The 14309-nt window shown below is 40.9% G+C and overlaps 1 protein-coding gene across 1 annotated transcript in view; it reads right to left on the minus strand.

The window, feature by feature from the left end:
• The window catches only part of ATG14 (autophagy related 14), a 35079-nt gene continuing 20770 nt past the window's right edge, over positions 1-14309 (minus strand). The window contains exons 6-10 of the mRNA XM_077909387.1: positions 13221-13450; positions 11531-11648; positions 9657-9747; positions 9493-9578; positions 1-2934 (exon numbers count right to left, since the gene is read on the minus strand). Coding sequence (XP_077765513.1) covers positions 2628-2934; positions 9493-9578; positions 9657-9747; positions 11531-11648; positions 13221-13450 — 832 coding nt within the window. The 3' untranslated portion in view covers positions 1-2627. The remainder of the gene's footprint in view (positions 2935-9492; positions 9579-9656; positions 9748-11530; positions 11649-13220; positions 13451-14309) is intronic.

The raw sequence follows: 14309 nt of genomic DNA on the forward strand, positions 1-14309 counted from the left end.
TATTGTTAAAAGATTTATTGCAATAATACAATAAAAGTTTAGAAAACATTTGTTATGACTCAAACTGGTTTGGAAGTCGCAGAGTAATGGGAAATTCCTGCAACATGACACCACAAGGATATTCTCAGACACTGTAGTTCTTTTAACAACAGCATGCCCCTGAATGTTCTTTCCTAAATTATCGATACATGAATCCTTAGGTGAATCCTGTCCACTACCCCCAATGTTGACATACTGTTTTTCCCTTTAACTTACAGATGTGCAAAACTTCTCTTAGTTATATTCCATTACAAAAAAAAAAAAAAAGTCTTTAATAGACCATTTTAAGCAGCCTAGTTGGTGCCTGTAGGTTTTTATCAGTATTACCTTGTTTCAACAAATCATTTTATATGGAAAACATAACCAAGTTCTATGGCTTTTGTTTAAAAAAAATACCAGCTTCAATTTTTTAAAAAGCTGTTTACATATGGTTCTGGCACCTACATGAAAGATTTTAATGAGCAGCAAAGAGAGTAGGAAAAAACAGTGGTTGAAATGTATATTTAAGAATATTTACAGGGTGGATCCAGTGCAAAATAATGAAAACCAAAATATCTCAGCAGTGTAAGCCAGTATGTTGGTGTTCAAAACCACTAACGGGTTTGATCATTTAATCCTAAATAAAGTGCCTCTAGTTGATATAAAAAACAACAAAATACACCCTATCAATCCCTAATTTCCCATATCCTTGTAAGTTTTGTTGAATTACTCTAGATAGGAGTTGTGATCTCTGGATTCTATTCTTTAGTTTGACCTCACATTCATGGTTTCGTAACAGGCTTACTTGAGAAAACCATGACAACTGTGCATCTTTTAGCCAAGGTCAATCTCTATCCCCAAGCCCCAAATCTGTCTTCCGTCTTCTCTTAGCTCGAGACTAAGCTCTTCTTTTTGAGGGTTTGAAGTGCCTAGACAACCCTTATCTCATGGGATTTTAAATTCATTTGGTATTTGTTCAAGTCTACCTACCCATTCCCTGTGAACTTCAGACCTGGCTGGTACAATGCTAGCTCAATCATGAAGCTGTACCCGGCACCACCGATTGAGAACCCACATGGAGAAAAGCCTGTTTCCTCCCTCAGTGGAAAATTCATAGTCAGGGAACTCGGAACTCCTGGATAGGATAAACACCCTTCTTTTGCAACTCTACCAAACATTTCAATATACCAATAGCAAAAGCTACATAGCACCTCGGATTTGGAGGCAAAGTATCAACTATAATAATTACAAGAAGAAAAGAAGCTAGGGAAGGGCACATCTCTGAATGATTTATCTGAGGTACTGTCATGCTAATCACACTAAAAAGATATGGTAATAATGCCTGTTAGGAATTTTTCATAGGATTTCTTTTTGTAGTTGTTACATAGGATTTTTTTTGCAATTATTAAAAATAAAAAACTACTTACATATTTGTACATAATGCCTCTCTACAGTTTTAAGATTGTCACTAAGAGAATGACAAGACAGATATATTAGCTGAAGATGATCTCTTGGTGAGGGAAAATTCTGTCCGATAGAGTAGTATCAGCTATGATTTGCTCTGCATTTGAGTGCAGGTAGTGATTCTAGAGAAATGCCAACCTCTAAGAAAACAAGCAAGATGGTATTCCCTGGGAAAACCTGCCACCTACTGAATCCCTTCAAAAGAAACTAGGACACTGGAAGAATGACCAGAGGCCATTTAGTTAAGTGGCTTTTAACCTTAGTGCCCAGGCAGACAGCTTACATAGGGGAATGACCTTAAAATGACGATTTCAAAATGCACAAAGTGTAGATGGTAGGAATTCAATAATCTATGTGAGAATGAACTTAATTCCCTTCAGAATATAAGAAAATAGTTTTTAAATCTCCAGGCCATAATTGCAGCTGGGATTTCTTCTGTTCATGGATGTGGGCCCAAAAATAAAAAAGACCTTCATTTCTTTGGTGTGTGGGAGAAAGAAAAACAGGAATGTCTGACAAGCTACGACAGCAGCAGCACGAGTGAAATAATTTTTAAACTACCCCTCCCTCCATCCCTCCCCTTCCAAACAAAACCAAAATCCTTGACTTAAAAACCAAAGATGACCAAATTCTAGAGAAATCAAGTATTTCAAATTGCCTGCTGGTTCTCTGTACAAAAAATGATGGCATAAGCACAAACTCATGTGAAACAGTTTTTCTCTTTCAAGTCCTAATCATCAGGAATCACTTCCTTGTGATTCAACCTCTAAAATGTAAAGTGTTCAGGAACAGTCTCAGCGACACAAGGATCAATGTGTCAGCCCACATCTGTGGGTCCTGTGGCCCATGACCGAAGGGAGCCCCCAGTGAATTTTCTGCTTTAACAGAACAGGACGCACACCTTGGTCTTTTTTCTACCAATATGGGTCTGGCCAGAAGGACCTCTGACCTGTTGTTCTATCATAAGTGTGAGGGTCACTCCCATTGGCCATTTGATACGTAGAAATGCTTGTCTCCCTGCTTTAAAAAAAGCCCAAAGTTTAACCTCGTTTTGTTCCAGGCACTATCTTAACACAAAATTTACTAGAACATAGTGGAAGAACAACTTTCTCGACACAAACCTGGCGTGCTTTGGTCCGTGCGCATTAGCGGTGTCCGGTGTAAGCCTTAAACCAGGAGGTCACGGAGGCTGCGGCAGAGGAGATCATCCCACCCGCACTGCTGCTTGCGATGGGCGGGGACACCTGGCTGCTCTGGCTCTGGGAGCCTTCCACGGGCTGGGAAGGGATATCACAAAATCGGGGGCTCGGCAAGTTCTCCCAGTCTGTGCCCAGGTCGGTCTCCTCATCACTGACACGCTCGTCGCCACTCTCATCGGATTCACCCGCAACGCCGGGGTCCACGAACTCCATGGACTCCTCCAGGTCTGCTCTCACTTCAAAGGGCCCCGACCTGTGCACACACAGCGAGGGGTCAAGACAACCAGCATTGTGACCACAAGCGACAGAGGCCTGACGGGACCTAGGAGGCCCAGAGCCACCACTCCCCGTTTCCCAAGTCTGCACCATATACCCCGTCGGCCTCTAATTGTGCTGTGCTTCACTTAAATAGCAGCCATCCAGGTCATGGATAAAACCTCAATACCACATGGTCCCTCAATTCCACCTCTGTGACAGGGGAAGACCCTGGATGGAAAACCCATCCACTGGGACCCACCATGCTGGCCCACAGCACGATCTCCTGTTTAAACAACTGCACACTATCTATGTATTCCAATGAGATGGTCCTGACAAAAACAGTCACTTGATGTACACTCTGGTGTATTAGTTGGTGGAACAAGTAATAAATGGTGTAGAAAAAACACACGGGTGTTCTCTGAATATGGAAGCCTCCGGTTTCTACGTTCTTATGACTCAAAAGAGCTAACTAGTGTGGTGGTATGCACAGCAGCCGTGCTTCCTTGGATTGGTGTCAACAGCAGGTTCCTGGACACATTTTAAGATACGATCACATAATTCTCTAGGGGCACATTTAAGACAGGATGAGATATAACTATTTAGAATATAGTCATCTGGAATAATCCATATTTCTGTACCATATTTTAGGAGGGAACTATTCCCCAAAGGTCCCTGATAACATCATCGCCTCCAAATCTAAGAACCTTTCTCAGGCCTCCCCCTTGGTGAGAGCTCATCAGGGCCACCGTGGACCTGTGTCCGCAAACCCCACCAGGCCTGCTGCTGAGCTTCCCTTTCCCCCTCGGCTCCTGCCTCAGGAGAGCCAGGTGGTGCTGCCCCTCCCCAGGACTCCCTGTGGTCAAGGTCCTCTGGCAGCCCTCTCCCTCCACCCACTTCCCCCAGGATAAGGACACATGCCTCAGATAATTACTCTGGGGTAAATGACAGAGGTCAACAAAAATAAAATGAGACACATCCTAGAATGATTACAGCCTGCCATTTTAGTCTATGGTCCAAAATGCTTTGCGACCTGAACGATGACAAAAGCCTGGCGCTGGCCTCCAATGCACATGTGTACCTTCTGACCCACCTTCTCCAGGTTCCTCCAAGACAACCTTGCCTCTTGGCTGAACCAGCAACAGTAGCAGCTAACATTCCTGGGCACTGTTTTTAGGGCTTTACAAATATTCATTAAGTTGGAAGATGCACCCGCACCACAGGGTGTCCCTTTGTCCTCTTGGGGGCAATTTACACCTAAAGTGCCCCTCTGACCAGGTGGTCCCAAGTCTAGGAGGCCTCCAGCTAGCCTGAAAAACCTTACTTTGAAAGAGGTGAAGGCAGCAGGAACTGGGAGACTCTCCTCACAGCCCCCTTACCTCACCTGCAGTTTTCCAAACAAACCAAACACTGAAACCAGAATCTTAGTGGAGTATCCCTTTCCTGTTTCCTTAAAGGTTCTCCTTACAATTCATTTATTCTCTCTTTCCCTTTTCTCTTTCCTTTGGTAAACAAGTCTACTCCAAAGACTTTTTCCCGACACCTCCCCTTCCTCCTGGCTTCACTGCCTGCCAGAGCTCTCCATCTGAAGGCTAAGCTATCGGGCTCATCTCTGGCTGAGCCAGGTGACCCATCTCAAAACAAGCCGCTGGGCCTCCACCCTCATGCTCCTGCCTGGGATCACCAAAGCAGCCCCCTCTGATCCTCAGCATATCCCCCAGCTCAGGTCCTCACTGCACTACCACCTCTTTGTAGCCAGGGTCTGCCTCCAGTCTGCCCCGCCCACCTCAGCTTGCCAGAGAGCTGCCTTTCTCTCCTGTCAGGTGCCTACTAAACATATTCACCACCGAAGTATCTTAGCCGGGTTCCCACCTTTCCTCAACACAGGGCTCTCTTGTCCTGCCTGCTGAGCTCTGCTGTCCAGGGGCCTTAGGACCTTGCGCCAGATGAAGCCTTCCTTCCTGCTAGCTCAGAGGTATAGCCTGTTTTCTGTTCCTCTTTGATGTCACCTTATCTACAAGCATGAGACTGCCACTGTCCCGAGACCCCCTCTCAAAAGGTTTTCCTAGGGGTCAGGCAGGAGTGATACTGAGGGGCTGGAGCTTGGTCAGGGGTGGGGTGGGGATGGGGGATGATACTTCCTCTAGGCAGAGTCTACTTGACATGGAGCAGGTACTCAAGTATTTCAACTGAAAAAATAAACCAGTGGATGATTCCCAAAGTGGTCAGTTGGAGCAATTTCTGTTGCCCAGCATACCCTGAGCCACACACATTACACAAAATTAGCAAAAGAATTCAGTCTTTTATGCTCAATGTCATCATGGAATAAAGATTAGTAATTTTCTCAAGATGCTGCAGGGAACTGTTCTTACCAATTAAGGCAACAAAATGATCTTTTTGGTTTTTAAAACTCTCTTTTGCAAAATATCTTATTTCAAAAATATTACCCAACAAAATATACAACATCAAGAATGAACTCTAACATAAACTATGCACTTTGGATGATAATGATATTAAAGCAAGCACCATCATGGTAATGACTGAACAGATAAGAAAAATCAAGACATTAAATCCAGAAGGAAATTCTGATAAAAGCAGGAAACTGCGTGGTCTCAAAGTATCTCCCCACAGATGACTTCCTAGTTGCGAGGAAGGAAAAATCTAGGAATTATACAGTGGAGAAGTGGAAAGCCTTGTGACGAGGTGATCAAATTAACATCACCAATGAGGGACAGATGGCCACTGTGGCCTCCAGGGTGTCTAGAAACACTCCTGGCCCAGGCAGTGTTCCAGCCTAGAATGCCCAGAATTCCTGAAAAATCACTGTAAGGAAATATCAAATTCAGAATGAAAGTTCTATCAATACAAAGGGGAAAATGTTAATGTCATAAAACACAAACTGGCTATGAAAATGTTCAAGATTTAAAGAAGACTAAAGAAACACAGCAACTAAATCCAACACCAGACTCTAGATCGGACCCTATACTGGAGAGGAAAATGCTATAAAGGATGCTGATCTAGTCCACAGACAAAACATGCAGATGGGCAGTAGATCAAGTATTGTATCAATGTGAAATTTGCTCATGTTGGTAACTGTACTGTAACTGTACTGTAGTTAAGCAGGAAAATAACCCTATTTTTAAGAAATACACTGAGAAGTATTTAAGGGTCAAGAGCTATGATAATATGTATGTAACTTACCCTCCTCACAGGGTTCAGGAAAAAATAATATGTCTTTATGCAGATACACAAATGATAAACAAATAGGGTTAAACAGTAACAAAGGTGAGTCTGGGGTAAAGGGTATGTCTTTACACTACTTTTATTTTTTGCAATTTTGAATATTTTTGCAAGGTTGGATTTATTTCAAAGAAAAAAAGGTTTATGTTGGATTCTGGATGAGATCCTCAATTCAGTTGGTCTCCATGGAAATAGGAAGTCTCACCCAGATTCCAGTAACAATCTCTGGACAGCCTTGATTCTGACTGAGGCACATGCGAAAGGGGACTTCTGAAGCTCTAGCTCCTAGCCTCCTGGCTCACAGACCACCAACTTGGATGTAATGAGCCTTGCTGTGTGTGTGTGCTTCTGTTGCACAGACCCCTACCCTAACTAGAGAGCTGACTCAAGGGCAAGCCCATAGAAAACCTCAGACCCTCCAAAGAGATCCACCCCTCGAAGAAGAGAGCCTGTTTTTCTGAACCACCACCAATATTGGATGTCAGCAGTTCTTTCCATGTTTGCCCAATTGCTGTGTGAAAACTGGAAAGCTGTTTTGAATTCCGCTTTATTCTTAATTGAGGCTGAAGATATTTTTCATTTGAATACTAATTTCTTGCATTTCTTTTGTGTGAATTCCCTGAATTAATCCTTTGTCTATTTTTCTATTAGGTCTTTCTTTTACAGATTTGAAATTTTATGTAGTCTAGACTTTAATCCATTGTCTGATGTACAGGCTGCAAAACATATCTGTTGCTTATCTTAACTTTATGGTATCTGGTATTTTACCAGAGGCCTTTAGAGTTTACACAGTAAAATATGTAACTCCTTCCCTTCATGGAGTTTTGGGTTTTGTGGCTTGCATGGTAATTCTCTTCCCACCCTGTGATTATAAAACATTATCTTTTCTCCTAGCTATTTTACAGGTTTTTTTTTTTTTTTTTAATAAAATAAGGCCTTTTCCATCATCTGGAATTTATTTTTATATATGGAATGTAGTTATGCATCCAGCTCTGTCCTTGTATGAATACCCACCTAGCCCTGTTATCAATCTATTATTATCTGGTTCCACATGCCCCCCTATGACATGTTATACTCCCTGCATGGACAGGGCCTGTTTCTGGACTCTCTTCTCTTCATCTAATTGCTCCACCTACTTGTGTGCTAACAGCGCCTTGTTTTAACTACCTTTATGCTATGTTTTCAAAGGGGCCAAGCCCATCCTTTTCCCTTCTTTCCCAAATTTCCTTGCAGCTTATGCTTCTAGTTAAATTTCAGAATTAGCCTGTCAAAATTCCATGAAGTATCTGTTCAAATTCTGATCACACTTCTCTTTTGGGGAGAAGTAGCATTTTTATAATACCCAGCCTTCCGATCCTAGAAAATCCTGAGGATCCCTCACTGCCTCAGGCCCCTCTTTTATTCAGTCCCACACTTCGTATGGTATCTGGCAGACACTCAAGAAATAGGTGTCTTCAAGTTTCATATTTTCTTTACATGGTTTGCATATATTTTGTAAAGATTATTCCTATATAATTTATAGTTTGTACTGCTACAGTAATGGGGACCCTTTTCTCATTACATCTTCTAGCTAGTTGTCAGCATGTGAGAAAGCAAGTTCTTTTGGATGTCCAATTCAACAATCATACCCTCTACAACAACGTCAATTTAGTTAATTTTCTTTCCCATATAAGTATACCTTACTTCTTTGTAAAACCGTTTTGCCTCATCTAGGCTTCCAGAGCGATGTTAACTGGCAGTGACAACAGGCATCCTCTTGCTTTTATTAAACATCCATGTAAGGAACATGTCATTAAGTATAGTCTTTTCTCTATGTTTATGATAGATACCCTTTACTAATTATCTATTTTTGATCTGCAAGTAGTTTTCTTTAATTATTAATGGGAATTGAAATTTATTTTCTGCTCTCTGGCATCTATCAGGTTCATCTTTTTTTTTTTTTGTTTTTGTTTTAATCTGTTAATGTGATAAAATAGTGTGTACTGGTTAAAAGCATGAGTATCTACTACTCTTGGAGTCAGATGTGTGCTGCGACCCTGGCTCTACTACTTTTACTGCCTCTGTGATCATGGGCACGAATTACTTGACTATGCTAAGCTTCAGTTAACTATCCCCCTCTGTAAAATATGCATAATCATCCCACCTATGATTTAAGGCATGTCAGATAGTTGGCTCAGGGTCAATAAATATTGGCTCAGTAACTACTAGTTCTTGTTGTTAAGGATTAGTTTCCTAATGTTGAACTCTTTACAAAGAAGGTACAAAGAGGATGGCAAGCAAACCTACAGAAATCAACCACTAAAACTGGGATGGATTTCTAACACGTTTGTGTGGTTTGTGAATTAATGACTGGAATCTGAGACAAGGAAAATGAAGTCCCTATAAAGCGGCACAAAATTCTAAGTGTGTGCGCAGTTCCCTGGAGAGAATGCACAGGTTTTTCCAAAGGGTTCTATGTCCCAGGAAAGTTAGTTTCAGGTAGGGAAAGAAACACAAGCCAGTGGCTAAGGGCAGATTACCACGGGAAGTTCACTGCAATGTGGAGGAAGCCGAGCAGTGGAAGGGGTATCCCTGGAGCCTTGGTTCTTGTTGTAAAAGGAATGAACAAATGAACGATGGGAAAGGGCCTTTTATTTTCTTTGTCCTCTTTCAAAAGTGCAAATACATTAACCAAGTCCTCTCTCAAGATATATGGAGAGACTGCTAAGAGCATGGAAAAGGCTAAGTACTCAGAGAGGAGTTACTTGCATGGAACTAAAGAAAAGCTTCCTCTGTGTCATGCTTTTTGGGCTAAGAGATGGTCTTTTTTGTTACTAACTCCAATTTTTAAGCTAATGGATTTTAAACTACTTCACTCTATAAGCTTCTAATATCCTTTATCTCCAATAAATGGTGGCCAGATAGACAAAATAAAATTGAGAAGATCTCTTACAATGGGAGGAGGCATGAAAGAAAATACATAGGAAAGGGGGCAGACACTACACAGCTGAGAAGAAACAGATGTGGATTCAAAGAAATGGCTTCTGGGCTTCAAGGACAGCACAAGGTGGCTGCACTCCAGAACATCTGGGTTCTTCTATTTCATTTTAGGTGTTAAAAATGCTTGATGTTAATTATCTGAAAAATTATTATGTAAGGACCGTAAAGGTTCAAATATGATTAGCCACTCCTTCCTTCTGTGTAAGACATTATTTTTGTCCTTTTCTGGAGTCTGTGGGGGGTGAGGAAGAGGCCTCTGTGCTCTGCTGACACGTACAACTCTACTTAGAAGTACTCATAGCACCACCACTTAGAAAAAAGCAAACGCCATTCTTACCTGCCCAGGTGTTCAGAGTTTGGACTGACCAGGTACATTAGGTTCCTGAGAGTATGCAGTGGTTGTAACTGATCTAAGTTTACATGCTAGAAAAAGCAAAAAACTGATTAATATTTTCAACCATGTAACACATTAAAAATGAGCTCTCAGCATATTTTCCATACCTGAGAAAAGCACAGGTAAAGGATATTTGCATTCAGTTTCTTCACTGCTCGAGTAAATTTCTGTCTGCTGAGATTTTCCCCACAAAATTCACTGGGAAAAAAAAAAAAAAAACATACAATTTGTAAAGTTGTATTTTACTTTGAGGAAATTCTATGTTAAAATGTCTGTTTTGAAGAGTATATTTTACACCAGTTAAGTATATAACATACCTCACGTCCTTTGTCTCTTTATAAGTTATACTCAACAGAGACTTTCTAAGGATGAACTACTGCTCTCATGATGAGCAACTTCACCACCTCTATAAATATTTTAAAGGCACACATATATCCTCTGACCAAGCAATTCCACTTGTGAAAATTTATTCAACACAAATACTTGCACACTATTGAAACGAATGTACAAGATTATTCTGTGAAATATAAATAGGGGACTGGTGAGATCCTGGCCCATTTATACAAAGAAACCTCTGTTAACTGTCCACTCTACGCAGAGTGGCAGCTGGAGGCTCACAAAGGCTCTACAAGGCCCACCCAGTTTGCACCTCCACCTTCTCTGCCGCCCTTGTGCTCCCCACAGGACCTTCTCTCTTTGCCCACAGCTTGTCCCTCAGGATCCCACATCATCACACAGCTGTCCGCTCACATATGCAAGCACTTCCCTGCCACTACATTCCCTCTCTTTCACCCTGCTTTAACATCCTGCACAGGATTCAGCAGCAGCTGACATGCTGCTTACTTGTTATCTGACCCTCTGTCAGAATGAAGTGCCAAGAGGGCAAGGATTATGTTTTCGTCACCACAGTACCCTCTCAGTGCTCAGAAAAGGGCTCAAATAATTGTTAAATACTCAAAAAGCAAGATGCAGAACACCCTAGTATATCTTTTGTGTTTAAAAGGGCAGAAGAGATAGTAATACATATTTACTTGACTTGCAGTTTAAGGATGACTGAACAGAGATAGGAACGTCTTAGTAGAACTGAGTACACTGTAAACCTTCACATTTTTTTCTAAAGATTTTATTTTGGGGTGCCTGGGTGGCCCAGTCAGTTAAGCATTCGACAAAGGTCATGGTCTCAGGGGCATGAGATCAAGCCATGTATCAGGTTCCACACTCAGTGCAGAGTCTGCTGAAAAAACTCTCCCCCTCTCCCCCTTCAATATGCATGCTTCCTTGTGCTCTCTCTTAAATAAAAATAAATAAATCTCAAAAAAAAAAAAAAAAGACTTTATTTTTAAGTAATCTCTATACACAACGTGGGGCTCAAACTCACAACCCTGAGATCAAAAGCTGCATGCTCTACCGACTGAACCAGTCAGGCATCCCTACATTTTTTTTGAATTTTTAAACCACATGTTTTTTATTTTATTTTATTTTTTTAAATTTTTATTTATTTATGATAGTCACAGAGAGAGAGAGAGAAGCAGAGACACAGGCAGAGGGAGAAGCAGGCTCCATGCACCGGGAGCCTGATGTGGGATTCGATCCCGGGTCTCCAGGATCGCGCCCTGGGCCAAAGACAGGTGCTAAACCGCTGCGCCACCCAGGGATCCCTGTTTTTTATTTTAAAAACTTAAATATTCAAGTGTTACAATTTACTCAGTTTTTTTTACACATGAGCATACCCTCTAAAGATCCTAGTTTTTCCTTCAATTATTTTTCCAAGTAAGAATTCTCTGTGGTCTCCTCAAAGACTTCACGTGCAATTATAAGATAATGAAATAAATTTGCACATTAGGCTTTTGAAATCTCAGTATTTCATAATCATTTTTCTGGCTTAATATTTAAATTCCTGTTTTTGGTTTAATTAGAATAAGAACACAGTAGGAACACGAGATCTATAATAAAGATGACATTGCCACCTTTGGTTACTTGCCTGTTGCACAGCTTTTTGGGAAGATTTATATCAAGTATATGAGACAAAATGTTGACCAGCTGAGTTGCGTAGCACAATGCAGCACTGATCGTGTAAGCAGGGTTACTATGCTCCATGTCTAAAGTATAAAAACAACCATACACAAACAACTTTAATTTCAACAAAAAATACCAATGAACTTGTATTTTATGATTTATAATTTTATCATCACATTATTGATGGTTATGCTTTGCTCCTTACTAATATACTAATAAAATGTTCATGGCCACACATTAATGTTTCATTGTTTATGGTTTTTTGTTGGAATGTAACCTAAGCAAATGGGCCTAGACAGACCCAACATAAATGAAATGAAAGTCAGAACCACTTGGACCTGATAATGTATTATTTATCAGAACAGTAAATGCCTAACTTCAATGTCACCTCCTCAGAGAGGTCTCACCTGGGCTACGCCTGTCTTGGTGACATCACCTTTGTAGCATCAGTACCCAGCACTGTGCATGACAGAGTGCAGATACTCACTGTGTATTTGGAAAATGACTTAAACAATTTTTTCTCCACCAAAGAAAGCTATAGGGGTTTTATAGGGTTTTTCTATCTCCATTTAGGGCTGCTAAAACAAGCTCTTTACAAACTATAAAAATAGGACTCAACCAGTTATATATACTAACTACTGAGGACTTTTTATATAAATAAGGCAATATTGGCTCCCCAAAAGTAAAATATCTAAAAAATGTTTTCAGTAAATCCACTGATGGATTGAATATAAAATGCAATATACCCACATTACATACAATGAAATATTAATCATAAAAAGAAGGAAATGCTAATTCATGCTACAATATGGATGAACCTTGAACATCATGCTATGTAAAAAAAGCCAGACACAAAAGGCCACGCATTGTATGATTCCATTTCTATAAAATATCCAAAATAGACACATCTATAGTTACAGAAAACAAAATTACAGATCCTCCTCAATGTACGATGGGGTTATGTCATGATAAACTCATCATAAACTGGAAATATCCTAAGTGAAAAATACATTTAATGCACCTAAACAACTAAACACCAAAGTTTAGCCTGACCTGCCTTACACAGGCCCAGAACACTGACATTAGCCTACAGTCGGGCAAAATCATCTAATGCAAAGCCTATTTATAATAAAGTGTTGAATACCTCATGCCACGTCTTGAATACTATACTGAAAGTGAAACACAGAACAGTTATCAGTATATCTACAGGCTGTGGACCCTCAGGACCACGGAGCTGCCTAGGAGCCACAGTGCCCAGCACCCTGAGAGTATGCATGGCAGACCACTAGCCCAGGAAAAGATGCAAATTCAAAATTCAAAGCATGGTTTCTACTGAATGTGTACTGCTTTTGTATCATCATAAAGTCAAAAAATTTTAAGTTGAACAATCACAAGTTGGGATCATCTGTAGGGGATGCCATGACATGGGAGGAGAGGGGACAGGGGAATGACATCTTTGTGCCCTGGAGTTCCCGTTTGGGGTGATGCAGGAGCTCTGGAATTCAACAGAGGTGGTCACTGCACAACACTGTCAATCTATTAATGCCACTAAACTGTTCACTTTAAAACTGTCATCCTGTTATGTAAATTTTACCTCAATTTAAAAAAAAAAAAACACATAATTAAAAGTTTTCAAAGACTATTTTGATTCTCACCAGGCCCCTGTGTGGTTTTCTTCTCTTCTACCCAATTGTAGTAGGCAGAGTAGTCCCCATTGTTGGGAAGGCTAATCCAAGGCCCTGTAATGCTAATGCTGGTATCCCCATTGTGATCGTCACAGACCCATCTCCCAGAGAGGTAAGTCGTCCTCCGGGCCTCGGCAAGCTTGCTCACGGTGCTGGAGGTCATGGCACTGTCACTCTCTGAGGACACATCTGCGGGATCTCTAGAAATCAGAACATACATCCGATTTCAAGGGAGGTTTTATTTTTTTTTAAACCTTTATTTTTTTTATTTTTTTTATTTATGATAGTCACACACACACACACACACACAGAGAGAGAGAGAGAGAGAGAGAGAGAGGCAGAGACACAGGCAGAGGGAGAAGCAGGCTCCATGCACCGGGAGCCTGACGTGGGATTCGATCCTGGGTCTCCAGGATCGCGCCCTGGGCCAAAGGCAGGCGCCAAACCGCTGCGCCACCGAGGGATCCCTCAAGGGAGGTTTTAAAGAGCATGCAGGATACTTGCCTATCTGTAGAATACAGAGAGATGCACACACAAGGGCAGGAATTTAACTGGAAATATACAGAGGCAAGTACTTCTATTAGAGATGAGCTCAAACCAGCTGTGGCACAGATATCCACACCAATGTGAGGTAGATGGCACCATGAGTGGGACCTCAAGGATCAGGTCTCAAAGCCCTTTATTACATGCTTAAAGGTTTTTAAGGACCCCAAACAGCTTTTGTGTATGTGTGTTGTATATATTGATATTTACTTGTTTTAGAAATCTGAGAAAATTTTAAATTAATTCATTTAGAAATGATAAACCTATTACATGTTAACATAGCATATTTTTATGGAAAAAAATCTATACTTTTCAAAACAAGAAAATTAGTGAAGAGTGGCACTGTTTGTTGACCAGCTTAAATACAGAGCAAAACACAGCACTGGTCAAGACTTTTCAAAATCTCTTTAATACCCAAGTCTTGCAGTTGTTCTTTCAATAAAAATAGTGTCCCATGGAAAAAACCAAGTAGTTCCACTTGCAACTCACTCAAGTGCTTTTTCTTAAGCCAACCAT

This window comes from Canis aureus, chromosome 9, assembly GCF_053574225.1.
Source record: "Canis aureus isolate CA01 chromosome 9, VMU_Caureus_v.1.0, whole genome shotgun sequence".
Taxonomy (NCBI): Eukaryota; Metazoa; Chordata; class Mammalia; order Carnivora; family Canidae; genus Canis; species Canis aureus.